The sequence below is a fragment of the Cynocephalus volans genome, chromosome 1 (assembly GCF_027409185.1).
Source record: "Cynocephalus volans isolate mCynVol1 chromosome 1, mCynVol1.pri, whole genome shotgun sequence".
Lineage (NCBI taxonomy): Eukaryota > Metazoa > Chordata > Mammalia > Dermoptera > Cynocephalidae > Cynocephalus > Cynocephalus volans.
The window spans coordinates 144456170-144483858 of record NC_084460.1 but is presented as its reverse complement, the minus strand read 5'-3'; the positions used below and the strand labels follow the sequence as shown (position 1 = coordinate 144483858).

Sequence of the window (27689 nt, the reverse complement as noted above, 5' to 3'; positions counted from 1 at the left end):
TACCAAAACAGCACCAGGCCCAGATGGTTTCATAGTGAAACCTTCAAAGACTAGAGTGTGCAAATGCTGTGTAAATTTTTCTAGAGAACTAAAAAGGAAGAAAAACTTCATAATTCTTTTTATATATCTGTGTAACATCAATACCTAAACTTGATAAAAACAATGCAAAGTAAATTATAAGCTAATATCATTTATCAATATTTATGCAAAAATACTAAATAAAATATTAGAAAACATAATCCAATGCCACAATAGAAGAATGACACACCATAACCAGGTGGTATTTATTCGAGGAATGAAAAGCAGGTTCAATATTAAGGAATCCATTAATGTAATACACCATACCAATACATTTATAAAGAAAAGATAGATGCTAAAAAAAGCCTTCCAACAAAATTCAATACTCTTTCTTGATAAAAAAAAAAAACACTCAAGAAAATAGAAATCAAGGAATACTTCCTATATGAACTGAATATTTTTGTTCTTCCAAAACATATATGCAGAAGCCCCAGTCCTCAATATGACTATAATTGAAGGTAGGGCCTTTAAGGAGGTAATTAAAATCAAATGAGTTCATAAAAATGGGGCCCTAATCCAATAGGATTAGTGTCCTTATAAGAAAAGACATGAGAGAGCTTGTTTTCTCTCTTCCCCGCTCTCCAACCCCATCACGTGAGGACACAGCAAAAAGGTGACCATCTACAATCCAGGAAGAGAGTCCTCACTAGGAAATGAACTGGCAGGCACCTTGATCTGGGCCTTATAGCCTCCAGAATAGTGAGAAAATAAATCACTGTAGTTTAAGCCACCCAGTCTATGGCATTTTGTTATGGCAGCCCAAGTAAAGACACTTCCTTAACATTTCGACTGAGATCAGGAACAAGACAAGGATGCCCACTCTCTCTACTACTGTTTAACATAGTACTAAACTGGAGTTATTGGCTAATGCAGTTAGATAAGATAAATCAATCACAGGCATAAGACTTAGAGAAGAAGTAAAACTATACGTGTAAATATGATTGTGTATCTGGAAATCCCGAAAAAGGGAATGATAAAATTAAATGAAACAATTTTTAAAAAACCTCACTAAAGTAGCAGGATATAAAATCAACATTCAGAAATATCTAGTCTTCGTATAATTAGGAGCCAGTTAGAAGATAGAATGGCAAAACAAAAACAAAAACACCTCCACATACAGTAGCAACAAAGACAAGATATTTAGAAATAAGTTTAACAAAAAATGTGTAAACCCTACATGAGAAAAAGTTTAAAACACTCCTAAGATAACAACAGTAAATGTGAACAAATGGAAAAGACACCTCTTGTACTTGAACAGGATGACTCAACATAATAAAGTTAATTTATAAACAACACAATCCCAATAAAAATACCAACAGGCTTATATATGCAGTTAGACTACTTGATAGCAAACTTGATGTGAATAAGTAAGCATGCAAGAATTGCCAGGAAAACACTCAAAACGAGCATCTTGGATGAGAGACCAGCTCTATCTATAGCCTCTGTAAATAAAATGGTGAGGTTCCGATATGTTAATAGAGAGTGGAATACAACAGAAAGTACAGAAGTAGACCCAAGTACACATAGAACTTTAGTATATGATAAAGGTAGTATTCCAAACTACTGGGGTGGGGGGCAAATATAAACTATTAAAAGCTTGGTCATGGGACAAGTGGTTAGTCATCTAGAAACATACAATTAAATCTACACTTCATATCATACAAAAGAAAAAAACCAAATGTACCAGGGATCTAAATATAAAAAAATGAAACTCTATAATTATACTAGAAAAAAATGGGTAAATTTATCTTTAACTGGGATGTAGGGAGAGGCTTTCTAATTATGACCTGGAATCCAGATACAATAAAAAAAAGGATTGACAAATCTACAATTTTAAAAGTTTGCCATGGTAAAAAAATACCATAACCAAGTTCCATAAACAGAATCAACTGACAAACCAAGAGAAATTATTTGCAGTTTATACCATGACAGACTAATATCCCTAAAAGGTAATAAAAGTACTCCTAAAACCTGAGAGAAACAAAGACCAAAAAATTTTACCCAAAAATGGGCAAAACACATGAGGATACAAAAAGTGGGGGTGGGGTGGGGGGGGACACAAAAATGGACCATCAACATATGAAAAAAAAAATCAATCTCAATAACAGTAGCAGAAATGCAAACTACAACTAAACTATTCTGGGATACTATTTCTTACTTATCAATTAGCAAAATGTAAAAAGTGTGACAATACACTCTGCTGAGAAGGCTGTGGGGAAATAGGCATTTTTATGCATTCCTGGTAGAAATGGAAACTGGCACAACCTTTACAGAGGGGAATTTGGCAATATCTAATAAAACTATGTATATATTTACCTTCTGATCTAGCAACTGCACTTCAAGAATCTACTCTAAAGACACACCTCCAAGAATACAAAAACAGTTTGTAACTATAAAAATTGGAAGCAACCATTATATCCATCCATAAAAGGAACGATTAACTAAACTACGGTATATCCACACTATGTAGCTGTAAAAAGAATAAGAACTATAATGAAGTAGAGTGATTGTTAGGTGGGGGGAAAAGTAAAGTACAAAAGAATACTATGTTAGATTTTGTATAAACAAGGAGAAATATGAAAATATAAATATGTCATTTGTACAAATAAGAAGTACAGAAAAGATAAAACAAAGACTAATGCAGTTGGTTATTAGCAGCAAGGGGTGGGTGGAGATGGAGTGGAAAAGACAGAAGAAATGGACTGTAGTGGGCAGGAATGGCACTAATCTAAGTATATCTTTTTGTAAGTTCTAACTTTGAATACACATAATGTTTCACATATTCAACAAAAGAAAAAGAAAACAATAAGGATGGAGGGAAAAGCCTATAATGAAATACGAACAGGAACAAATGAACCAAACAATATTTCAAATGAATAATATAACCATATTGAAGGGTAGGAGGTGGTGGGTGGAGAACTAGCCCAAATAATTTTTGAAGACAGACTATATTTCCTCAGGTTAAAACTCTATAAACAAACATGAATTCTAGGTAGTAGGCTCCTTCCATTTAGAGCCACAGTTACCAATTCTGAAACTATTTTCTGGTTATGGCACTGAACAAATAAGTAAATATACTGTTGCTAATGAAAGCTAAATTTTTCACTGTCAGAGAAGTGACTTATAAAGATCAATAGGAAAAGGACAGAATGAACTCTACAATGCTGGGTTAGGATTAAAGGTATCAGCAGGAACACATGCTTTTTAATATACATATAGATGCATGTACGTTTATGAGGGTACTTCAAAAAGTTTGTGGAAAAATGGAATTAAAAGATAATATGAATCTTCTTGAAGACTCTTTGTACATATACTTTTTGTATACGTACAAGAACTTTTTGAAGACCCTTTGTATATATACATACATCTATTTACTAACTCTGTCTGTTGATGTGGCATGGCAGGCATTAGTCTAAACCTAGCAACTAATACTAAAAAGAACCAGGCTTCCTTGAAGAAATGCTGGGGCAGGGCAACTACAAGATAAATGTAGAATATCCCGTGCCAGAATGTAAGAAAGTCCTCAGAGAATGATGAGATCACGAAAGGACATGGGAGCTAGCTTGAAGAGGCTCCCACTGGAAATTTGGGAAAATATGAGCATCAAAATAAACAATAATAAAGGGTTATAAGCCATGGACTAACCTAAGAATCCACTGAATCCACAATGATGTTAAACAAACAAACAAGAGAGAGGGGAGAGCTCTCTTTTTTCAGTAAAAAGTAAACTAATAAACATAGAAAGAAAGATGAAAGTGGAAAATCACCATTTGGCAATTATCATAATAACTGACTTAGACAAGACTCTTTAATGGATAACAAAACCAGTGGGTACAAGTTTGATGAGTAACAGGATATTTACATCATTTCAAAGAGTATCCCCATAACATATGTATTGATTACAAAGAGAAACCATAGGTAGGATGCAGAAACCTGGCAAACATCACCTTAGCCAAGAGATCAAAGTTAATTTAACCTCACCAGTAATGGGACAAATCCACACTGTGTACCATGATATGATGCACTGAAAACATCACTTCTGAGGTGATCCTGTCAAAAGTCCACAACCTAAATCTAATCACAGGGAAGCATCAGACAACTAAACTAAGGAACATCCTGCAAAATAATTAGCCCATTACTTCAAAAATGTTAACACCAAGAAACACAAAGAGAAACCAAGGAACTTTAATCTCTAGAGTAATGGAGACTTGTAATTTTCTTTTGCTATAAATAGAATTTATATTTTGTGACAAGTATAAATAAAATAAAGTGTAGGATCCAATGAAATAAAGCATGCCAAGGCTCGCTTACACTAAGAGACACCTATTCCAGAGCCAGACTGCTTAGGTCTGAATCCTGCTTAGCCATTTACTAGTTGTGTGACCTTGGGCAAGTTACTTAACCTCTCTGTGCCTCAGTTCTCTCATCAGTAAAAGGGTATAAAACATTATCAACCTCAAGGGTTCTTGTGAAGACTAAATAATTGATAAAAGCACTTCGAATAGTATCTGGCACATAGCAAGCACTGTATATATATTGTATATTATACTTCATATTAGCCAGAGCCTTTGCAGAAAAAGAACTAAAAATTTTATTAGCTATCATTATCATCATTGAAAGAAAAAGTTAAGATTAATAATACGGCATTTTTAAAACTTTAATTTCCACCTTTACAGAGCATCTACTATGCCTCCAACACCAAGGATTAAAGGAAAAAAAAAAAAGTAAACTTCAAGGCTCAATAGAGTTTTCTCATTCCAATACAATCTGCCTAAAAAGAGACAGAATTCAGATGTACAGAGCCAATTTTAACTCTATCCTTAAACACAAACTGTCTATCAATGTCTTGAAGCGAAATGAGTACTACGAGTTATTTCACAAAGATTTCTAAAAAGTTTAGCAATTTAGAAAGCAGTTATATAAAACTATAATAAAATCCTGTTACTAAATAATATTACACATTATTATGCCTTTCTAAGAGAACAGGAAATAACTGTCCAACTGCTAAGTGAATCAAACTACCTTAATTAAAACACATTCTAATGAGTTTATGATTTTAAAAAATGATTCCTTGAGAAACCATTCTCCCATTCACTTCCTTTTATTGATTATTCCATAATTCTATCCTTCAAGGGGGAAAAAAATCCCTAAAATTAATACCTATGTACATAAAACCAAAAACCTAACCTTTACACCAATATAGGAATTATTTTAATAGAAAAATGCAGCTCATTTGGGCCTGCCTTTTTTCGGAAGGGGCAGTGAGAAAAGATGATACAGGAAAAAGAGGATTCAGTACCATTATCACTGGAATCTTGATGTCCACAATGTATCTGTTTCCATCCTGTAATTCTCTGCGGATCTATGTCAACCAGAATGTTAAATGACTATTCTTGAATGATATTTATTTCTCTGTGATATGTCAGAAAACTTACCTTCCTACCACCAACCATAGACTTCTACCAAAATGGAGGACCAGTGGGTACCTGGCAGGTGGTGATGGGAGGGTGGGAGGAAAGGTGCAAACTAAAGTCCCACAGGAAGCATCATCACTCAGTCACCTTGCCCTTTCTGCAGCTTTCCACTCACCCATGCGGAGAGAGAATAAGGAAAAAGCAAAAACAATGGAAACAAGGAATTAAACACCTGTTACACACCAAACACTGCAAAGTATTATGCCATTTAACATTCAGATGGTACAGTAGATGACTTTGCAGTCGGGTAGGTTCACTGATTTGCAGAAAGGACTCTCAGCAAGTAACTCCTGGAGCTGTGACTAGAACACAGTGAGCAATTTAAAACCTGTGCTCAAAATTTTTCCCATGTCACTCTTCCTTTCCAGCAACAGGGCCCCGTTTAATTGTCCAAATATACAAATCTCTTTCCTTCTTTTGTTTAAAAAGAAAAAACACATTTCATTATAAGAATTTTCAAAAATACACAGAAATAGAGAAGAGAATGTAAGAATTCATATGTGCCCAATACCCATCCTCACCACCGTGCCATTCTTGTGTCACCTGCTCCTCTCCCTACCTTTTTTTCCCTGAAATACTTAAAAATAAATCCTAGACATTTCATTTAAACTTCAAAATATCTCTAACAATTTAGAACTTTAAAAAAATTATAACATTACCACATCTAAAACAATCATTCCTTGCTATCACCGAATGCCCAATTCCTCTCTTAAAATATCTCTGATAATCTTAAAAATGTCTTCTTTTAGTTGGTTAGCTGAAATTAAGATCCAAACAAGGTCCACATCAGTTTTGAAAGATATGCCTCAATGTTCAAGAGTTTCCCTCCCCCTCTTCCTTTCTTTTTTTAAAATGCTATTTATATGTTGACAAACTAGGTCATTTGTTTGATAGAATTTTTCATATTCTTTATTTAATCCTTAAGGTCAGTATAGTATATTTCTCTATCTCCTTTATTTCCTATAAAGTGCTAGAGGCTTGATCAGGTTCACCTTTTTTCATTGTTGTTTCACAGATGCTCCAGTAGTACTGTCTACTCTCTACTGCACCCTCAGGAGGCACTTACAAGCCAGATGTCTTCTATTAGTATCACAGCCAGAGGTGATTTGAGTTCCCACAGGTTCATCCAACACCTTAGAGGAAGGTATTTTTAAAAGTTCATGGAAACACTTGTATTATCTTTCAATTCTATTTTTCCACAAACTTTTCTTTTGAAGTACCCTCATATTCATGGAACTATGCATGTGATCAAACTACAATGTTAATCAAGAGTTGACTGAGAGACAACAGAGGTTATCACTCAGCAGCCAGGGACACAGGGCAGGAATGCATCATCTGGTAGATAACAGGCCAAAAAGTAGAGAAGAGATGAAGGATTTTGCTAGAGATGGAGAGGCCAGAGAATGAACATAGTATGTTTTCTAAAGAATGGGATACTAGGTTCCTATAGTTCTGAAAGATATTTTACACACTGCTAGGAATAAGTGATTCCAAATAAACTCAAAGAAAATTCAAGAGTCCTTAATTTCACGACATTAGTTTACCAAAACAGCCTTATAAATGTTTCCACCGTTCTTGCTTATGAGAAAGGTACTGATCTCTAAGCCAAAGTTCTAAACCTTGGCTGCGAAGCAGATTTTCCTGGGAAGCTTTTAAAATACTGAGGGTTTGGTCCCATCCAATAAATTCTCATTCAATTGGTCTAGGATGGGGATCAGGTATAGAGTATTTGTTTAAAAATCTCCTCAGGTGACTCCAATATGAGCTGTAATTGAGAACGACTGCTCTTAAGAATAACAATAGCAGCTACTATTCACTAAGCATATACTGTGTGTCAGGTACTGTTCTACGCACTTCACATGTACTAGTTCATTTCCTATTTTACAAATGAGAAAACAGAGAGGTCAGGTAACCTGCCCCAGGTCACACAGCAAGCTAATGTTAGCTATGCTTTAATCACAGAAATCTGGATCCAAAACTCATGCTCTTAATCGCCATGTCATACTGCCTCCTAAAATAAATTATACTTGTATTCTTCAACTGCAAATATAATGATCAAAGGAAAACATAAAAAATGAGACAATTAACTTCTTCCTTCATAAAAGCAGCATCTTGGGCAAAGGTACCAACACAGGCTTATTAGAAAAGTAAATAAACAGGGTAAACAGACAAGAATTTTTTCTTCCCAAAAGATTCAAATTTCAGATTTCCACATTTTCAATGGTTTCCCAGGTCACTTTATGTAGCATCGTAATTCAATGTTAAGAATCAAAAACTGCTTTATTTTTAAAACTTAAGGCAATGATGTATTACACGTCCATTTAAAAGAAAATGTCCTACCTATTTCAGTTCTGCTGACTCCAATTCCATTATAAATTCTCAAGTAATTAAAGTGGCAAGAATCAGAATCTTCAATGTCAAAGTCACCAAACTTGATTCGAACTCTCTCTCCCATCTTTACTCGGATCTCCCACTCGCAAACAGTGCTGTTGGGATAGGTCTGTGGGTAGTTTATGGACGTAAGGGTTCCACTTTCAGGGCCCAGTACAGTGTGTCCACATCCATCACCTTTAAAAAAAGTTAAAAGAATGATAAATTGTCCTCACACTTTAACTTATACAAATCAGGATTTTTTGTGAGGATTTTAAAATGTGTATGACATATTGGGTAGTTTATATCACCAATACTTTCTTTACACAAGATGAAACAGATGACATACCTCTTAGGAGCCAAGAGAAGCCAAGTCAGGTCAAAATAATCAGTGATAACCTATATAACTTATAAGTTCAAAGAACTTTCAAATCTGAACAAATAAAAGTAAGCATAACTTAGCAATAATTAAATATATACATATAATAAATCAAATCTTTAAAAGAGTATCAATTTATAGTAGTTGTTCAAAGTAAATGTAAACTATAAAAATATGTGATCAGCTTCATTTATTTATCCACAAATATCACGAACTCCCAAAATCTTTGTGAGAAGCTGAATGATTTCTAAAACACACTTAATATATACTAAATGACTATGCAGATTACTGGTCATATTATAGATTACAAGGCATTCCTTCTTCAAGGTGTAAAAGCAGTATTTAATGAAGTTTAATTTTATATTCTACTGAAATTTGACTTTCTAGTAGTCCCTCCCCCAAAATCTTATTTTCGCCTATAGAATGAAGAGAAAAAAAGTAACAGTTTAATTAGGAAAAATGACCTTTATACCTTGGTAGCAGCACTATTTGCTCCAGAAATTTCTTCAGCAACTGGATATAGAAACTAAGGTAATTTAACATATTGTTTGTAAAAATGAAATATTTGCATCCTTCCCTTTATCACAAAGTTTGTCTTTTTACAGAGCACTCATAAGGAGGCATTAATGTTCATTTTGAAGTTTCAGCAGCTGCTCCAATTGTACTGTTCAGCATTCTGTAACAACGGGATTCAAATGGATCTTTGTAATAGGATGATGAATGTACCCTTTCAAAATAATAGCATTTTCTCCTTCCAAAGAGTTATTTATAATCACCTTTTGCAATAGTATGGTACATATACAAAAGTCCCATACAAAAGGCTACATTAAAAGAGACACTGCTGGATTTTAACCTCAATATGGACACAGACAGCTGTAAAAGAATTTTCAATTATCTTCATCTATTATTTTAAAAAACAATATAGTGCTGATATCATTTTCTAAAATAAATAAAAGCTTTTAAAAAGCCTATGAATAAAAACTTCACATAGTATTTAGCAAGTAGTAGATACTAAATAAATGTTTATCAATTAAATGAATAAGAAAACTACATTACCCCTTGAAAAAGTAATTTCAAGCTAGTGTCTAACTTTAATAAAGGAAAAACTCTGCACCTAAATTCTTATGACAATACTTAAAAAGCCATATTCTTTTCTGATAAAGAAATCTTATTCTCAAATCCATGTTAGCATTGCTCCTCAGTCTACTTTTAAAGATCAACAACAGAAATCTGGCTCCCTAAACAAATATCTCTCATATAAAGTTCAGCTTTTAATCAACATTAAACTTTAGCTATCTTCTACACCTGCTTTCATTTCACACACAAGAACTAGGCATAGAATCTCAATAATATAAAAATATATAAAGTCAGAATGAAATAAACATGTTGAGGTTTTGCGCAATATGATCACTGATCTTTTGCAAATATAAAACTTAGGATGTCACACAATTCAGAAAAGAACCCACAAATTTCCCCTGAAACTATCATGAAAATACCTTGAATATCTCTGCTGGATATCAGCAAAATTAAAAACACAGGGATATAAAAACCTCCACTGTGAAAACAAATGAATTGTAATATAAATAACTTTTGAACAATCATTAACATCTTTCCTTAGAGAAAAAAAAAAAAAACTCTCCTGAGTTTTTAAAATTATGAAACTAGTCTTAAATGTTCTCTTACTATTGAAGAGATAAAAACATACTTCCTGGAAGTTTCAATCTTTAAAAAATAACCACTGAATAAGTGAGATAACTCAAAATAGAAATGTATTTTCTTTAATAAATAGAAACTAAGGCAGCTTTTTAAGTGATTGGAAGTGTTAATGGATTTCAGAAAGCCAGGAATCTCCTATTAACAGCTGAATCCAAGAACACTTTGTAAGGGCAAATTGTTGCATTTAATGTATTCTCCATAGCTATTAATCAACTTAAGGTTGTCATTTTAAAATTAATCTTACAAAAAGAGTACAAGCAGAGTGAGTAATTTTCAGATATCTTTATGTGCATGTTTGTGTTTGCTTCTCAATAAATAAACAAAATGTTTCTTGAGCTTTCCACCATAACTCATAATTTCTACAACAGTTAACAAAGTAAATACTAACTGATGAAAAACAGGACTTTTGCAGTATGCTGATGAAGAAAACAATTAAAACAGAGCTGTCTTTTTTCAGAATCTGGTGTAGGGGGAGGGCATGAACAGTCCACAAGTAATGCGCCAAGAATGTTCTAAAATATGTGATGGACTTCAGAGCTTCCTCCTCTCTCAAATAAGATGATATGCACCAGAAACCAAAGTTAAAAGTAAGTCTCTAACATACTGCAATAAACAAGTTTTAATATTTCATATATCAAAAAATATTTGATAAGTTTAACCTGATTAGAGAAGTAGCTTAACTAAGCACATACTGCTATGGATTGTACATTTAGAGTAGTCCAGTTCAAAAGGGAAGGCTGGGCATATACATATTCACTAGGCCAGCAGCTTCATATGTTTTTTTCTCTTATTCCAAAATAAGAAATTCATTTTACATTTTGACCTTATACACTCTTGCATGCATATTCCTGATCCACTAAACTATTTCATGACCCACTAATGAGTCCCCATTGCAGTCTAAAAACCACTGTACTAGGCAGCCAAAGGTCATAATGTTGAATTCTCAAATCAAGGAAAAACCTTGCCCTCACTTTCACCCTCAAATTAGTAACGTGTTTCCAGTTTATTTTTATGGTTCTTAATAAAGCCTATTCTACCAAGATACTTCAAATATGATAAAAAATTTAAAAGTAAACCTAAAACCTGGAAAATATTCTTTACCTCCCATTTGGCAATATGTGGAGACATTTCTGGTTGTCACAACTGGAGGGAAAGGGGTATTACTGGCATCTACTGGGTAGGGCCAGGGATGTTGTTAAAATATCTTACACTACCCAGGACAGCCACCCAAAACAAAGAATGATCCACCCTAAATGTGAATAGTACTGAGGTTGAGAAGGGCTGACTTAGAGCCAAGGTTAGGAAATCTCAGACTGAAGATCTGGTTTAGTGCTTGGCTGGGTTTCATTTGGCTGAAAAGGTAATGCTGTTCTTTTCACTAAGGGTACAACCCAGGGAACAGTGTTCTCCCAAAGGTCAGCAGTTATACTAAAGAGTTTTATGTTCCCATTTAAAACAAGTAAATGAAATACTTTATTTTTCTTTAAGTTAAAGGAGTGTGTGTGTGGGGGGGGGAGTCCTTTTTCTTAGTCTACAAGCCTCAAATGATTTTTTTTTTTTCTGGGTCAGGAGCTCTTAACATGAGGAGGGAAAGGGTGCTACTAGGGTCAGAGGCAATCATCCCCAAATGTTCTGATTAGCTTTGTACTGTGGGAAAAATAATGATCTGTGATCAGGCTATTCCACCTATTATTACCCATTTTCACAAGGCAGATTTGACAAAAAGAGTATAACTACTACTGGGAAAACAACTTTCAAATGGATATCATAGAACCAATCCATACACCCTCACCAACACCTCCAATATCACCAACCCTTCTCCAACTCCATCATCACCACCATCACTGTCAACTTCTCCTCTTCCTTTCTCTTCCTATCCCAGATGGTCTCCACCAGACTCTATATGACCATAAAGGGTAGAAGTCTGCTAATGTAATTTTTGAATTTTAATTTTATTTCAGTGGAGAAAAACAATGGAATTTGATCTTACTGCTCCTTTGCTCAGATTTATCTAGGGGATTACTCATAGAACATGTTCACTTCCTCTGAAGAGTGTAAGGTCAGATGTGTTAAGCCAGATACAAATTTTGATATTGTTCCAGGAAAAGAACTGAATATTTTTTTTCTTTTTTTCTTTTTACTGCTTATCCCTAGAGAAAACAGAAAGAACATAAAACATATTTAAATGATAATGAATTAATGCAACAAAGAATGCAAACTTATTTTAGGCTACTCTAGTTAAACTCCAAATCAAGTGTGTTTTTTGGATAAGTATGTGCTCACAACGCTGATTACATGTGACGCTCCCAATGCACCCAGACTTTAGTCATACTACTACTAATAAATAATATATATTTTCTTAATTATTGAATTTTAATAATGTGAACACTCTTCAAAATTACTTCCTTTAACAACAGCAAATACAAATGCAGGAAGCTTGCACAAATATGGTAAAAATATGGAGCAATGCAACTTTTATTATAAGTTATGATTATTATAATTATAAACTATAAAAGGTTTATACTTTTCCAGTGAGCTTTCAAGGATTTTTTTCTTTTTTTAATCACTGTGAAAGGTGATTCTGAGTATACATCCTCTAAATAAGTGTCACTTCTGTCACATCTTATATCTGTGAGATCTTTCAAAAAACAAAAAACCAGCATGGAGGATTTAGAAAGTAAAAAAGTGTTCAAAAGAATAAGTTGCAACTGTTAACTAATATATCCTATTTCATCTGGCTACAATAAAGTTTTTAATGTATTATTTAGCACTGTGAATTTTTAGACCATTAGTACTATATCAGTCCTATAACCGTGAAGTTTCTTGAACTGCATCACTACAAATCTCAAACAGAAAATTCAAGGTACTACTTTAATTTCACTTACTTTTTTCTTAATGTTCTCTTTGTCCCTAGTAATTTTCATTATTCCAATGTCAGTTTTGTCTGAAACTAACAAAGTTATTCCAGTTTTCTCTTGATTAGTGTTCACATGGCATATCTTTCTCTACTCCTATATTCTTTATTGTAGTAAAATATACATAACATGAATTTATCATTTTTAATACTTTATTTTTTAGAGTAGTTTTAGGTTCACAGCAAAATTGAGTGGGAGGTACAGAAATTTCTCATATATCCTTTGCTCCTAAACATGCAAAGCCTCCGCCATTATTAACATTTGCCACTGGAGTGATACATTTGTTACAACTCAACCCACGTCAACACATGGTTATCACCCAGACTCCATAGTTTTCACATCAGGGTTCACTCTTGGTGTTGTACATTCTACGGGTTTGGACAAATGCTTAATGGCATGTACCTACCACTATAGTATCATACAGAGTAGTTTAACTGCCCCCAAAATCTTGTGTTCCACCTGTTCATCCCTCCCACGCTCCCTCCAAACCCCTCTAGCAACCACCAATCTTTTTACTGTCTCAATAGTCTTGCCTTTTCCAGGGTGTCATATAGTTGGAATCATACAGTATGTAAACTTTTCAGATTGGCTTCTTTCACTTAAGTTTCCTCCATATTTTTTCACGTCTTGAGAGCTCATTTCTTTTACTCAATTTTAAAAATAAGACATGCATTGGGAGTCTAAAGAGGGTCAGTGTAGCAATTTTTAGGAAAAGAAATCGCCTCTAGCTTCATTCTTTTTAAGCCCACACTCATCTCTGCATGTGTGATAATTTACAAAATTGAATTACATGAAATAAAGTAAGATATATAAATCCTCTTTAACCCCCACCAAGCACATATTCTGCCTAGAACATAATGATTAAAACAAACTGGAATCACAGAAGTTATGTAAACGCCCTAACACTCACTATAGCCTTGAGAAGATTACTTATTGCTGCTAAACCTCAGTTTTGCCATCTGTAAAATGGGGATGCTAACAATTCAAACAACATACAGTAAGAATTAAATAAAATATGTCTGAAAACACCTGGTACCTAGGGCTTAACCCATAGTAATGTGCTCAATAAACATTTGTGGATACTACTAACCTCATAAAAGACGAGAAAGACTTTTTGCCCATCCTGTGTTGATCCAGTACATTTGCCTACAACCTGGCTAAAGCTAACAGAAAATAGCCCATTATTTTAGAAAATTTATAGCAGCTTTAAAGCTTCTAGTGTCATGAGAAGGATAAATTCATGAGAAAGTCATTCTCACTAATCTTTCCAATGACCTCTACTCTATTTCAGTAACTCACTCTCAGAGCCACAACCTGGACATTATTTTTGTCGTTATTGGAAACTACTCCCGCCTCTGAAATCTTAAAAACTTTAATGTCTTGCTCCTCTAGCCACAGTCTCCTGACCTTTCAGCTCTTTCACTCACTGCATATTTTCTCGATTTCTCTCTTTTCTCTGTCTATTTAGCTCATCCTGGCCTCATTTCATTCCCTACTCATCCAGGACCTCATGTTCAATGTATTAACTATCCTTTTCCTGGTACCTTCACTTCCTAGCCACTGCCTGGCAAACTCTCACTCTGGATCAAATGATCTCTCTTTGCCAAGAAGATGAGCACTACTCATGGAGAAAAAAAAAATCACAAAATCCAGAGGATGGGTGTCATTAGAGAGTAATGAGTTCCAACCTCAGATGGGCACACAAACCTACTCAAGTATTCTCTTATTCAGTTCTCAAAATTTAGCCAACATTAAAATCATATAAGGGCTAATTAAATTAAAGGCTCTCAGGTCCTCATTTCCATCTCTGTAGATACTAATCTCTATGGATACTAACAAGTATCACAGAAAAATTATCTGAAACTTGGAACTAGGTTAAAAAAAAAAGAGTAAACAGCACATCCTATAAATATCATAACAGGGCAAAAGCCACCCAAGGATTACAGGGCAAAATAATTCATTCAATTTGCTATTTATCATTGATTAAAGGTCCCAGTATTGGTTAAATGTTAACTTTTCTGGTAGAGATGCATATAGTTTATGTGTAGTTGAAAAAATAACCCAAAGGTTACAGTTTATGACCCTGTTGTCCATTAATTAGTTTTGGCCATCTAACCTAGCAATCATATCCTAAAATTGCTTATGAACACCTAGCTTCTGAAATGCTCTATGGACCTGTTTTAACATTTCACTGGTTCCCTCATTAATAAATGGATTGAATAAAATATTTGGCCTGTTCATTTTGTATTTGCATGACAGTTATGATTCTGCATTTTTTTCAAGTTATATTCTGTAAGGTAGATCTTCAGTGGAGCCTATGACCTGCACGTTAACAAGTTAAAACACAAACAATAACAGTAAAAATTTAAAAACACACAAAAAAACTCTTTCCACTCTGTGTCCCCCAGCATCTACCATCTTCTTTCTCACTTTTTCTTTCTTTTACAGAGAGATTTCTTTGGTTGCCTGTACCTGATGTCTTCTTTGCCTTCTACTCTAACTTCAATGTACAGCAATCCAGCTTCAAGACTTGTGGGATGGATTGTATCCCCTCAAAAGACATGTCCAAATTCTAATTTCTGATACCTATGAATGTAACCTTACTTGGAAATTATGTCTGTGAAGACCCTGTTAAGTTAAAATGAGGTCATACTAGATTAGGCCCTAATCCAATAACTGGTGTCCTTACAAGAGGAGGAAAATTTGGACACAGACACTGGGAGAACACCATGTAACCACAGAAGCAGAGAGACTGGAGTGATGCATCTACAGGCCAAGGAACACCAAGAATGCAATCCTTCTGGTGACTGCAAACCACAAGAAGCTAGAAAGAGGTAAGGATTCAGCCTTGATGACATCCTAAAGTCAGAATTCCAGACCCCATAACTGTGGGACAATAAATTTCTGTTGTTTTTCAGCCATCTAAGTTTGTGGCAACTTGCTACAGCAGCCCTAGGAAATGAATTCATTTCAGACCTACCTATCCACTCAAACTATCCACTAAAGAAGTCCGTTTCTGAGCTGCCAAAAGTGAATGAATACGTTTCCATCCTTATCTTCTGTGACCTTCCTACAGCATCTGGCAATGTTGGAACTTCCTTCCCTCTCATCCTTCTTCCTTTATATCTTCCCTCCTTCCTACTTTTTAAAACTCTTTCCATGTCTTAGTTCTTCTTTTAACTCTCTGACTATAACTCCTCAGACACCATAACTGCAACCTTCTTACTGCAGACTGTTGCCGTCGCTGTTCTTCAGAGTTCTGTCACCACTCTGTATTCTACCCGGGCAATCTCATCTACTCCCATGCCTTCAGTTACCATCAAACGAAGAAAGCTCTAAAGTCTCTAATGTCTCTCCCAATCCTCTATTATCTACTTATACTAAGCACTTTTGCTCAGAAGTTCCACAGCATTTGAAACTCATAATGTCCCAAGCATCCAATGAATAACTTCCACATGTCAGGCACTAAACTAGGTGCTAGGTACAACAGTAAAAATGACAGGCAAGGCCACTGTTCCTATAGAGTTTACAATATTGTGAGTAAGACTGACATAGCAAGTAATTCCAAGGATGACGATTACTAGGAGGTAATGGAGGGGGGAGAAGGAGAGGCAGGGAGGGGGAGGAAGAAGGAGAGAAGGGGAGAAGGGGAGAGGGGGAGAGGGGGAGAGGGGGAGAGGGGGAGAGGGGGAGAGGGGGAGAGAGAGAAGGATAAATAGCAGTTAGCTAGTCAGAAATCCTGATGGATGAGAGAAGTGGAGAGCAAGAACAGGAAGGGGATTCTAGAAAGGAAAAATAAAACAAACATTTAATCGACTGCTTGCTCTCTCAAATTTAACCACTCTGAGTTTTACACTTTCTATCTCCTTAATATGTCTAAATTTAGTCTTTCTGAACAAGTGTAGGCCCTTGCAAAGTTCTCTAACAGGTTTCCCCGTTTCCTGTCTCTCCTCCCTCTAATCCAAGTCCACACTCCTGCCAGTGTTTCTTAAATACTAACTGGGCCATGTAGGTCCCTTGTTTAAAAATCCTTCAACTGTTTTCCACTGATGGTATAATAAAGTTAAAACTCTTCAGCAAGAATATAAAGTCTATTATAATCTGGCCCCTAAATCCCCTTCCGGTTTCACTTCCTGACTTTTCCCACAATCTCTTTGCTCCAGCTGTGGAACTATAGGCAGCTCCCTATATGTTCCACGCTTCCTCCCCCTGAGCCACTGCACATGCTATTCCATTCTGACTCTGCCCTTCTTCCTCTTACCCACCTGGAAAACACCTATGCAATGTTATCTCCCTTGTGAAACCCTCCTGAAGCCCCTGGTCTTTCTCCCCATTTCCATTATCATTATCTACTTACTGTACTTAATATGCTTAATTACGCAGTTTACCATACTAAGCTGTAAAACTCTGTTAGGAAGGCAACACACTCTATTCACCATTATAGCCACCCACACAGAAATAAAACTCGAGGCTCCTAACACATGCTGCTGAATTTATAAATAAACTGTAACAAGTTGATAGGCAAGGGATACAGTAGAAAGCACACAGACTTTGGAGTCAGAGAGACTTGGATTTAAATTCTACACGTGCCAACTTTTGAGATCCTGGGCATTTAACTTCTATAAGCTTACATATCCTCACCTATGGGATACCACCACACATCTCCCAAGGTAATTGTCAGGGTTCGATAAGAACTTATTTAAAATACAGTGGGTTCTTTATATAGATGTAACATTCTTTCTCCTTGAAGGGGATGCCTCTGTCTGTCTAGCATCTGCCTTATTCTTCTTCTGGGAACTGCCCTGCAGCTTCCCAACAGTTTTTATATGACCTCATGCCCTCTGATTAGTTGACTGGTCCAAGGGTGGGTACTGACTCACACTGGCCAATATGAGGCCAACTCACCCTTCCCTCCAATTTCTGAACCCTGTACAATAGGAAAAATCCCAGAATCTCTCCAGTGTTAAAGCTGCCAGCCTTGGGGATTGCCAGCAGCCATGATTCCTTCCATGAAGAGAAAGCCAGACTGAAGCAAGAGAGAACTAGGCTGAGTCCTGGGTTTCTGAAGTCAAGCTATATTCCTGTTTTCCCTTTGGCTTAGGTTACCTCAGCTCTAATGAAGGCTTTACAAGTTACCTCAGAATCCTCCCAATACTTCCCCCTTCTACATTAAGCAGATTTGGATTTCTGTTCTCAATAATCTCAAGAGATCTAACTACAACATTCTTTTGTCCATCAATGCAACATAATGTCCATCTCACATCCAGACCTATAAAGTTAGCTTCCAGGATGCAAAGAGCAACCTAAACAAGGGCATGCCAGGAGGGAAAAGATAAACCATGAATCTGAAAATGAGCTGAGAAAGTGGATACCAAAGAAAGTTGAAACATATCATTATTTAGGAAGTTAGAGAGGGCAAAGGTCAGAAAGGAGGGGGTAAAATCAGTATTGAGGTTTGGGTAGATTGGGAGCCAATTAAGGACAAATCGTGTGAACAACCAATCATGCCTTGCTGTCACATCCTCTACTGCATGGTTGACTTTGAGCTAGGGTGGAATTTAATAAAAGGCATGAGAATAAGGGGCAGAGGGATGAAAAAGTGAGTCTCAATAGAAAGCAAACATTTGAAAATGGGGATTTTAACTATAGAGCAGGGAAAAGTGAAACAAAATTTTCATTCACATACTGATTCACTCATTGAACAAAAATTCACTGGCTACCCAAACTGATTTGATACCAGCCCTCAATTCATTCAAAAAAGAGACAAGTTATAGACTGAAAAACATTTAGAGTGGTAAATGGACAAGTATTTAAATTCAACATGACTGGTACTTAAATTCAGGTATGTTTGAGTCCAAAGCTTCCATACTTTCAAAGACCATCGAGGTAAAAAATAATGAGGACAAAGCTCCCAGGTTTTCCAGACAAAACAAAAACCAAAACAAACAAAAATATGCCAGTTTAAATGACAGTGGCAGTAGAGCAGAAACAAGACTGCAAGGTTTAAAAAAAAATTCCTTTAACTACTATTTGCTGTGTGCCAGAGACTAAGAAAATTCACAGTACAGCTGTAGTCTACTTTTTAGAAAGTTTGTCACTTTAAAAAGCAGAACTATAAGGTACCTGGAAAGCAAACAGTTGAAAAAAGAGACGTATACAAGTCAGTGGCATTTTGAGCATGTTTCCAGATAAAGAGTAAAAGCACCACAGAAGCGTGAAGTGCAGTAAAACAAAACTTATGTTCCCTGATGTAGCGGTGCTCTGGGCAAAGGGAAAAAGTGCAAGGTTTCAGGAAGGAGGAAAGGTGAGGCAGGAGGCAGTTATACTGTGCAGGGATGAGTTGCAGGGCAGGAGTTTAGCTCTGCAAATCAGCTCTACAAAGTGGGATAGTCAAAATGTACTGCTAAGCACTAATCCCCACTTGTAATTTGATGAAATAGTACTCATTTGTGGCAGATCCGTGTGTGGCCACAAGACTTTCTCCAGTAACTCTTGAGCTATCCAGAACCAGAGAGAGCAGATAGTGGGTTCTGTTAAGCAGGCCCAAGTTTGGGGACTGTCAAGGACCAGGGAAAAAAACATTGTTGAGAAGATGGACCTGGCTACCTGGGCTGGGAAGAGACAAGTAAACCTAGAGATGGAAAAATGGGCTGGCTGAATGAGAAGGCACCTAAGGCTGATGTCATTCTTAATATCTCAGGTATAAACTCCTCAGTCTGCTCCCCAGTGGGAAGTCCTCCACTACATGGTGCCCAATGATCTTTCCAGTCTTCATTTCTCATTACTTTCCTATGATACCAGATTACTGAAGCTACCTGAATGTTCTCAAGGAATATCAGCTAATTTAAAGAGAGAGAGAGAGAGAGAGAGAGAGAGAGAGAGAGAGAGAGAGAGAGAGAGAGAGAGAGGAGACAGGCAACTACTAGAACCAAAAAATAGGGGGGCTTTTATAATGCTGGAAGAGACTATTTAAGTCAGAATTTGAAAAGAGGGTACAAAAGAGTTCGCTCATTGATTTAGGCTGTCACTGTTCTTAAAGATGACATATCTGAGGGAAACAGTTTTCTAAGTAGCCATGTCTACATTCAGAGTTCCAGCTTGAAGGACTCCTCTCATAGTCAAGGGAGTGCAGCAGAGGAGTCTAGCGCCTGGGAAGAGGTGGGCTGGGAAAGGCTCAGCAGCCTGTTAAGCCCTGAGCAAGTAGGTAGTAAAGTTCAAGAGAAGGCTCCATTCCCAGAAGACTGAGAAGCCCAGACTCTTGAAGTGACCACTAACTGTGGGGATTAGGCAGAGGACAATAGCATGAAGTGCTTGCCAGTGCCTGGGGACTAACAACAAATGTGCTCGGGACAGCAGATTCACTCCACAAATGGTGTTCTTAATTCACATATTTTGAAGAACAGACACTAAGCTAAGCATTAGAAATGAGAAAATGAATAAATCTCTCCACTGACAAGAATACTTAAAATGTAGTGTGGAAGGTACTTTCTGGAGATAAGTGTATGGTTATGGTTAGAGAACTCTTCATAGAAGGGATGGTATCTAAAAACGGTTTTGAAAGATGATTAGTTTACCAAGAAGACAAAGAAAGTAAGTATGGGCATTACCATAGAGGAAACTGTATATGTAAAAAAGATCAGTATAGGAAACAAGGCAAAATGGCATGAGATTATAAAATATATTTGAGAAATAAAAAGTAACTTAGCCTTATACCTGAACTATAAAGTATGAGGGGTGCTGGCATGAGGTTAGGTCACAGTGGAAGGGACAAACCAGACTATGAAAAAATTACATATACAATATGCAAAGAAGTTCAGATTGTATCTTATAAGTGATAAGGGGCTGCTGGCCACACTACGGAAGTCATTAACACAGCTCCAAGAGGGGAGTACCCCAGTGTGTGGAACCATGGCTGGCCAACAGTAACCAACCAACCAATATTTGCCCAGTAACTGGACAGACACATGGGGCATGGGGCTCAAAGAGGAAACAGTGAGCCAGAATCAGAGGCAGACAGGCTTGCTACTCACTGTAATAGGGCAGGCTTTAACACTCCCATGTTTTCCTGACTCCCCCATTCTGATCTTGTGATCTTTTCTCCTCAAATGCCTGCCATCCCTATGGACTAGAAACCTACCAGTCCTTCAAAGCTCACCCACATTATCAGCAATGCTTCACCTACCTCCCACAGTGTCATGAGCTCACTCTCCTTTACAAACTCACACATTGTGTATCCTTCCTTGGTTTTTACATGTATATATTTATATATATATATACCAACCTAGAGATAACTACTTGCTCAGCTAGACTGTAAATTCTCTGAAAACAATGACAATGTTTTTCCCTTCTCTGTATGTCCCAGGACTGTACTGACATATATGTACATTCCCAAGAGCTCATAGTTGACATCCCTCTATGTTGATAGTTCTTAATGAGAAAATGATAAAGAATACCAACATCTTCTCTTTGATCCCAAGCAATTCACTAATTGCAAAGTAGCATGCACCCTACTCTCAACAAAAGCCTTGTGGGGAACTCTGGGCCACTCTCCTTAGAAAGCAGCTGAGGGAACTTGCATCTTGGGGTCCTCCCCATAATTCGAGTAGCTAATCAAAGTTTTTCTTTCAACTACACGCCCTTCAGAGTATGGGTTGATCTAGTAGGTGATGTTTTAGCAGGCTTTGGAAATCACCCATTATCTCAACTGCTTCAATGGACATTGCACTGGCATTCATTAAACACTAGTTTATTTGAATATTTATATTTTCTGCCTCATAGGTTATATTGATTTAGCTCAAATGATTTGGAAAATGAGCATGATGTATGTTTCTAAACTAACATTTTGAACTGAAAAGCTATCTTAAAGATTGTATACCAAATGAAGAATTTAATCAAATGAAATAACGAACATAATGCAATAGTAGTTCTGAACTATAGCAATTAGTTCATAAATAATGTCTTGTGAAAAAAATTTCACATTTTGAAATTTTTGTAAATATGTTTACGTGTGCTAAATTAGCCTATGAATTAATTTTAACATGATGTCTACAGGACATAACACGATGCCATTAAAATTACAACTATGTAAGATTATGTAGGTATGTGAATATGGAATAGAAAGACACATTGTAAACTGATAGATGAGGAGGTAGAATGTGGGTAACTAACATCTAACTTTTTAGTTTTGAGTGATTATCGTCATCCATAAAATATTTTTAAAATAAATACAAAGGGCTATGGCCACAAGGTTGTTATAAATCTAGGAGCCACAAGAAAACAGCTAACTTGTTTCACTTCATATTTCAACAATCTCATTTAGCCAATACCACTATCTTTACGAAGCTTTTCCTAATCCTTCTAATCTTACGTCATCATTCCACATCCTTCCAGTTAATCAAGAAGAAGAAACTGTCTATTTCATGCATTCAAGTAATGACCAACTTTACTTCTGAGCTTTCACATATATCACAGGTCATTTTGCTGAACGTAGTCCTAAATTTAAAATCTACCCGTACGTAGATCTAGCCTTCTCTCATCATATGTGATCTGATTATTTCCTTTTGGAAATTAACTTATTCATTTGTCATTTTAATTCTAAAACTGGTACTTTCACTTATACCAGTTTCACCATTTTAAGATTTTTTTTTCATGTTAGTTTTTTAGAATGAAGCTCAGATGTTCAAACAGAATTACCATCTCCAGAGGGAAACAATGTTTTCTTTTTGCTTATAGCACTGGAAAAATCCGCCAAAACTCATTAACCTGTAATTTTATAATGAATTTTTCATTTACAAATTTCAAAAATGTGAATTTTAAATCTGGTCATTTGCACATGGGGAATGTGTGCTATGTTTCTAATTTTCATTGCATAAAATTAATCAGAAATACAGCAGAAAAAGATGTTTTGATTTTTGCCTCTGAACATAACTACATAAGAGATCTCTAATGTTTTACCAGACCAAGAAAAGACAATGAAAAATGCTAAATTAACCAAATGTTAACATTAAAAGTAATTACAAATGTTTCTTTGCAGAACGAAATAAATTCTTCATTTCTGACAATTCATAGATATTCTTCAAAAAATATTTACCTGCATCACAAGCAAATAAAAGTATTACTTGACAGGATATAAATTTTTTTCACATATTAGTTACAAATATCATTGTGGAACTGAATGATCCTTTTTAAGAATGAACCTGATTTGTTTTATTAAATTAGATTATTAAATTAGATTTATTGAATTAGCAAACAAAAATCAATACCTTCACAAATATGTCATATTAGACACAAACAAAATAGGTGTAAATAAATCAGTCTTAATGGGTTTTAAAATTTATTCTCTGATATTTTACTATATTCAAAGTACATTTTAACCCAAAAGGTAGGGAAGCCTTTCACGATTCAAATGAGGAAGATGAGCTAATGAGATGAGGTGACCCAAATTCCTGCAGTCATAATGTAAAACAGACATTAATTCAATTGTAGTAGGCCACCAACTTCCTATTAATTAGATTTATTACAGCAGCAAATAAGCCATCAGCATAGTAAGTTTCACTGATTTAAGTTCTTTAGAGAGATGCACATTTTAAAGAAAAAGGTATTTTCAATAAAGAGAAAGATTTTGAACACGACTCAATAGAAAATTTAGAACTCAAAAATACATGAATATAAGCCATATCTAAAACACCAACATAGTAAATACATGTAAATGAACAGAATTTATCTATAAATTTATTAGTGAAATAAAACTGGTTAAAATGCATGTCTGCTGAGAAAGGCCAAGTTTTCAAACAAATGATAAATTTTATTCAGAGCCAAATAAGAAAAGTCACTGTCAGCAGAAAATCTGCTGATGAACAGCTACGTATGGCATTAACTGGAACGAAGGTTACATTTTCTGCTATTTCAAAATGATGTCGGAAAGATAAAAAGACTGCTAAAGCATGGTTCTACCTCAACATACATATAAAATATATTTCCACCTAGATTGGCTGAGGAAAAAAAAAATTACCAAAGAGCATTTTTTCAGTTTAGTTTTTATTCTGCAAATTGCAGAATATTTGGAAAAGTATAAAGAGAAATTACGTACAATTCCCCACCAAAAGACAACACCTCTTAACATTTTATTATTTCCTTTCAGTCTTCTTACTAAGACTTCTTATAGAGTAAAAACTCTGCCCTGTAACTTAATATTACATGTGGACATTCTGATTATTAAAAATTCTATAGGTGTTTTAAAGCACTGCTTCTCATTTTGAAATGAAACTTCTTTTCAGGTGATGTGAGGGAATACCAGTAGACCCTAAAACACATCTGTTATGCTAGTAAGACTCTGGTTTAAAAAGAATTCCACAATTGGTCCTAAGATATATAATTTTTAAAAATTAGAGAATTCAAATCCTACATAATTCCTGAGTTTTCTGATGATATATATGCCTCACTAGCCCTTAATTTATCAACTCACTAAGCTCAAGATTAATAATGATAATCATTTATAGCTTTATTATGCTTTTCCCTTTGCAAAACTGCATATTATCACCTCATTTTCATTAAGCTATGAGATAGGTATGCATTCTCATATCAATGATGTAGAAAACAGTGGTACAAAGAGATTAAGTGATTTAACAAAATTTACCCAATTTAGAAGAACTAGAAATCAAGTCTTAATTATCAGCATCATCTCTATTTGTGTTAATCTACATTAATTTTTATATAAGATGATGCTGTGAAAGAGAAACATTTGTTAAAATGCTCTGGTAAAAAATGCTATTAAACCTTAAAAAAATGAGGTAATGTTGCATGTCTGATTAGACTGGCCTTGAGAAATTCTAAAAACAAGGTAATCATCTCATGGGGTTAGGGGGAGACATGTCACTGATTCTATACTGTTCCAAAATTTTTTAAAAACATCATACACTTTCAGATATAAAAATAAGCAAAAGTCATAGTACTATTCCTTTCTATATCAAGGCAGCTCATATTGTTCACGTCTCAGATTCCTTATGTCTGAAATGGGATAACAGTATCTCAGTTAGTTGTGGTGGGAATTAAATGAATTAATATACATAAACCATTTAGTTCTGTGCCTGCCACAAAGTAATTCCTTGTAAGTGTTAGTCATATATAAGCCTGTTTTTATCCCTTACCAGAAGGGAAATACATGAACAGGCTCTGAAACTCCAACGGAGAAAAGGATTTCACACTCTAATGTACTAAGTGCTGATGTTCAATAATTCACTTAAGATGATCTAACTAATCTAACCAAAACCTAAATACTAAGCATCTAAATTTTAAGCTATATGTATAGAAATGTGTCTAGCTCTAAAGAAGACAGTTTACCAAATACATTTTTTCCTTACAGTTACAGAGATTACGTTTCCACATGCCTGTAAAAGTTTCAGCATCTTTTTAATGATAGGCTTATGGCCATGATTCCATACTTTACCAAAAATCATATGACATCAATATTAAGCTGACTTTAAGTTAGAGATGGGAAGAAAAAAAAAAAACAAAAGAAAGAAACAAAAAAAATCTCTTCCCAGCAATAAGTAACAATCCAATCCTTACCCTTCTCACTGCAATAAAATGGGAAATGCAATGGAAAACTGTGTTCAATAACGTCAAACTGATTTCAAAAACTGTGGTATGATGCCGGAAAATAGTACTAAAGGGGTGGGGGGGGGGCGGGAATCAGCCCTGCATTCTCTTTCCATTATGATGATTATTCAATAAACAGTTTTGTTCATTTCTGGAATAGGGTTTTTAAGGATTGTAGATGGGAAAAAAAGTCTTGTCACTTTTCTGGAAAGGCTTACCCTTTAATGCGGAACGCTCCATTTGGGCAACATAGCACTTTGCCTTGAGTCCGACCCAGTGTTTGACTCAGGCAATCTAGACCACCATCCTCAATAACAGCTAGGGGTTGTTAACAACATATTCTGAATCCAAGGCTCCGAGATAACTAGAATCTATTCTATTTGCTTTCGAACTTGAGCACTTTACAAACCATGATAATTATCGTTACTTGCCTTTAACAGTTTAAAGATGCTATTTAATTTCCTTGCCTTCCTACTCCGTCCATCTATCCATCCATGTAGCTTAACTTGAGAGGTCACATCTCCCAAAGTTCCCTTTTGATTTTCGAAAATTTTCCCCAGAAGAAAGATCCAATATCAAAGAGGCTTTCATTGCAGGATCTCACGTCCCCCTTTCAGAGAAATGAATGGCCTCGCCAAAAAGTAAAGCCCCGCCACCTGGGGGGCCAGGCAGAGGCCACCTTTGCAACTCAACCCTGCCACTGCCCCGCCAGCTCCGACCATGCACGAAAGCTCACCCGAACCTCCTCCGTGCGTGTGCAGATTCGTTCAATGGCCGGGCGGCCGAGGGCCCGGGCGAAGGCTCTCCCCACGCCCGCCGTTCGAGGGGCTCCGCGGCCGCGCATTCGCCGGGGTTTACTCACCTTGCTGTGCTCCGGAGTTCTCGAGCAGCAGGAGCAGGATAAGTAAGAGCAGGAGGAACAGAGGCATGGAGGAGGAGGAGTTGGAGTGGGGAGGGAGGGAGCAGGAGCAGCAGAGGGGGAGCGCGGCCCGGGCGGGGGCGGCGGCCGCGGCCCGGACTCGGGGACACAGCTGGCGGCGCCCGGCTCTCACCACCGCCCGGCTCGCCATCGCGGCCGCCGGCAGTCCGCCTGCATAGTGCGGGCGCCCCGGGGCCGCGGCACCCGGCGAGCAGGCGGCGGCTGCGGCGGGAGAGCGAGAGGCAGCGCGCGCCTCGCCCCGCTCCGGGACCCCTCCGCCCCTCACCCCGCTTTCACCTCCTCCTCCTTCGTCCCTTCCCTCCGCTCCCTAGTCTGAGACCCCAGGCCGGAGCACAGGGGAGGGGAGGGAAGGAAGTGGGGTGCTCGAGCCGCTGAGGGTGGCCGCGGCTAATGTGAAGACGCGCGTCCTGCGCAGCGATCCTCACCGAGACGCCGGCTCGCCGCGCTCGCCCGCGGCTCTGGCTAGCTGGCAGGCAGGCGGCCGCCCGCTCTCTCGCGCTCCCTCTCGCGCGCGCCGGCCACGCCCCCTCGGTCACCACGGCCAACCCGCGGTCAGCTCCGGTCCGTCTCCTTCCGCGTCACCCAATCAGCATGCTGTCTTCTCGGTCGACCCGTTAGCTTGCCGGCCCACTCCTCGAGATCCACCGCCCCTTATCTCCCTCCTCCAATCCCCTTCGGCCTTCGGAAGCGTCCCTCCCGCCCCCTCAATCCGGGCCCCGCCCCTAAGCTCTGGACCCCGGCGGCCCCCGTCCGGCCTAGGCACATGTTATTGTTGGGACCGCAGCCCACACTGATCCCGCTGGGGCAACCGCTTGCTCTGGTCAGTGACTTCCGGGACTTCCCCCATCCGGCTCTCCCTGCTCCTCAGGCCCAACTTGCTCATTGCTCCTCCCCCGCCGCACATCAGGCCACTGGAAGGGGTGGGAAACCCGGATCCTGGATGCTTTCAGTTGGTAGCTAAGTCTTAAGGGGCTTGATTTTTTTTTTTTTTTTTTAATAGCAGAGCGTGTTTTTTATTAAGACTACAGCCATTTGTCGAAGTAACTTAGAGTTACAATAACAGATGCAGTGTTCAATGCTCAAAATTTGTCTTGTTTCCTATGTCCTTTACTATGGAGGATGGGGGGAGACAAAAAAGGTGTAAAACAAGATGCATGCCCCCAAACTAATTTAAACCTGACGTCCTAACATTCACTCAGCCATTCTACGAAGAGTTGTTG

General features: G+C 37.1%; 1 protein-coding gene across 3 annotated transcripts in view; it reads right to left on the bottom strand.

The window, feature by feature from the left end:
* The window catches only part of DCBLD2 (discoidin, CUB and LCCL domain containing 2), an 81556-nt gene extending 54598 nt beyond the window's left edge, over nucleotides 1-26958 (bottom strand). For 2 of the 3 annotated variants that reach the window (XM_063092613.1, XM_063092620.1), the window contains exons 1-2: nucleotides 26392-26600; nucleotides 7893-8120 (exon numbers count right to left, since the gene is read on the bottom strand). In XM_063092613.1, the coding sequence (XP_062948683.1) occupies nucleotides 7893-8120; nucleotides 26392-26599 (436 nt within the window). In that variant the 5' untranslated portion in view covers nucleotide 26600. Of the gene's footprint in view, nucleotides 1-7892; nucleotides 8121-26391; nucleotides 26601-26894 lie in introns of those variants that run through there. The other variant, XM_063092628.1, reaches the window with a different exon arrangement.
* Nucleotides 26959-27689: the final 731 nt, after the last annotated feature.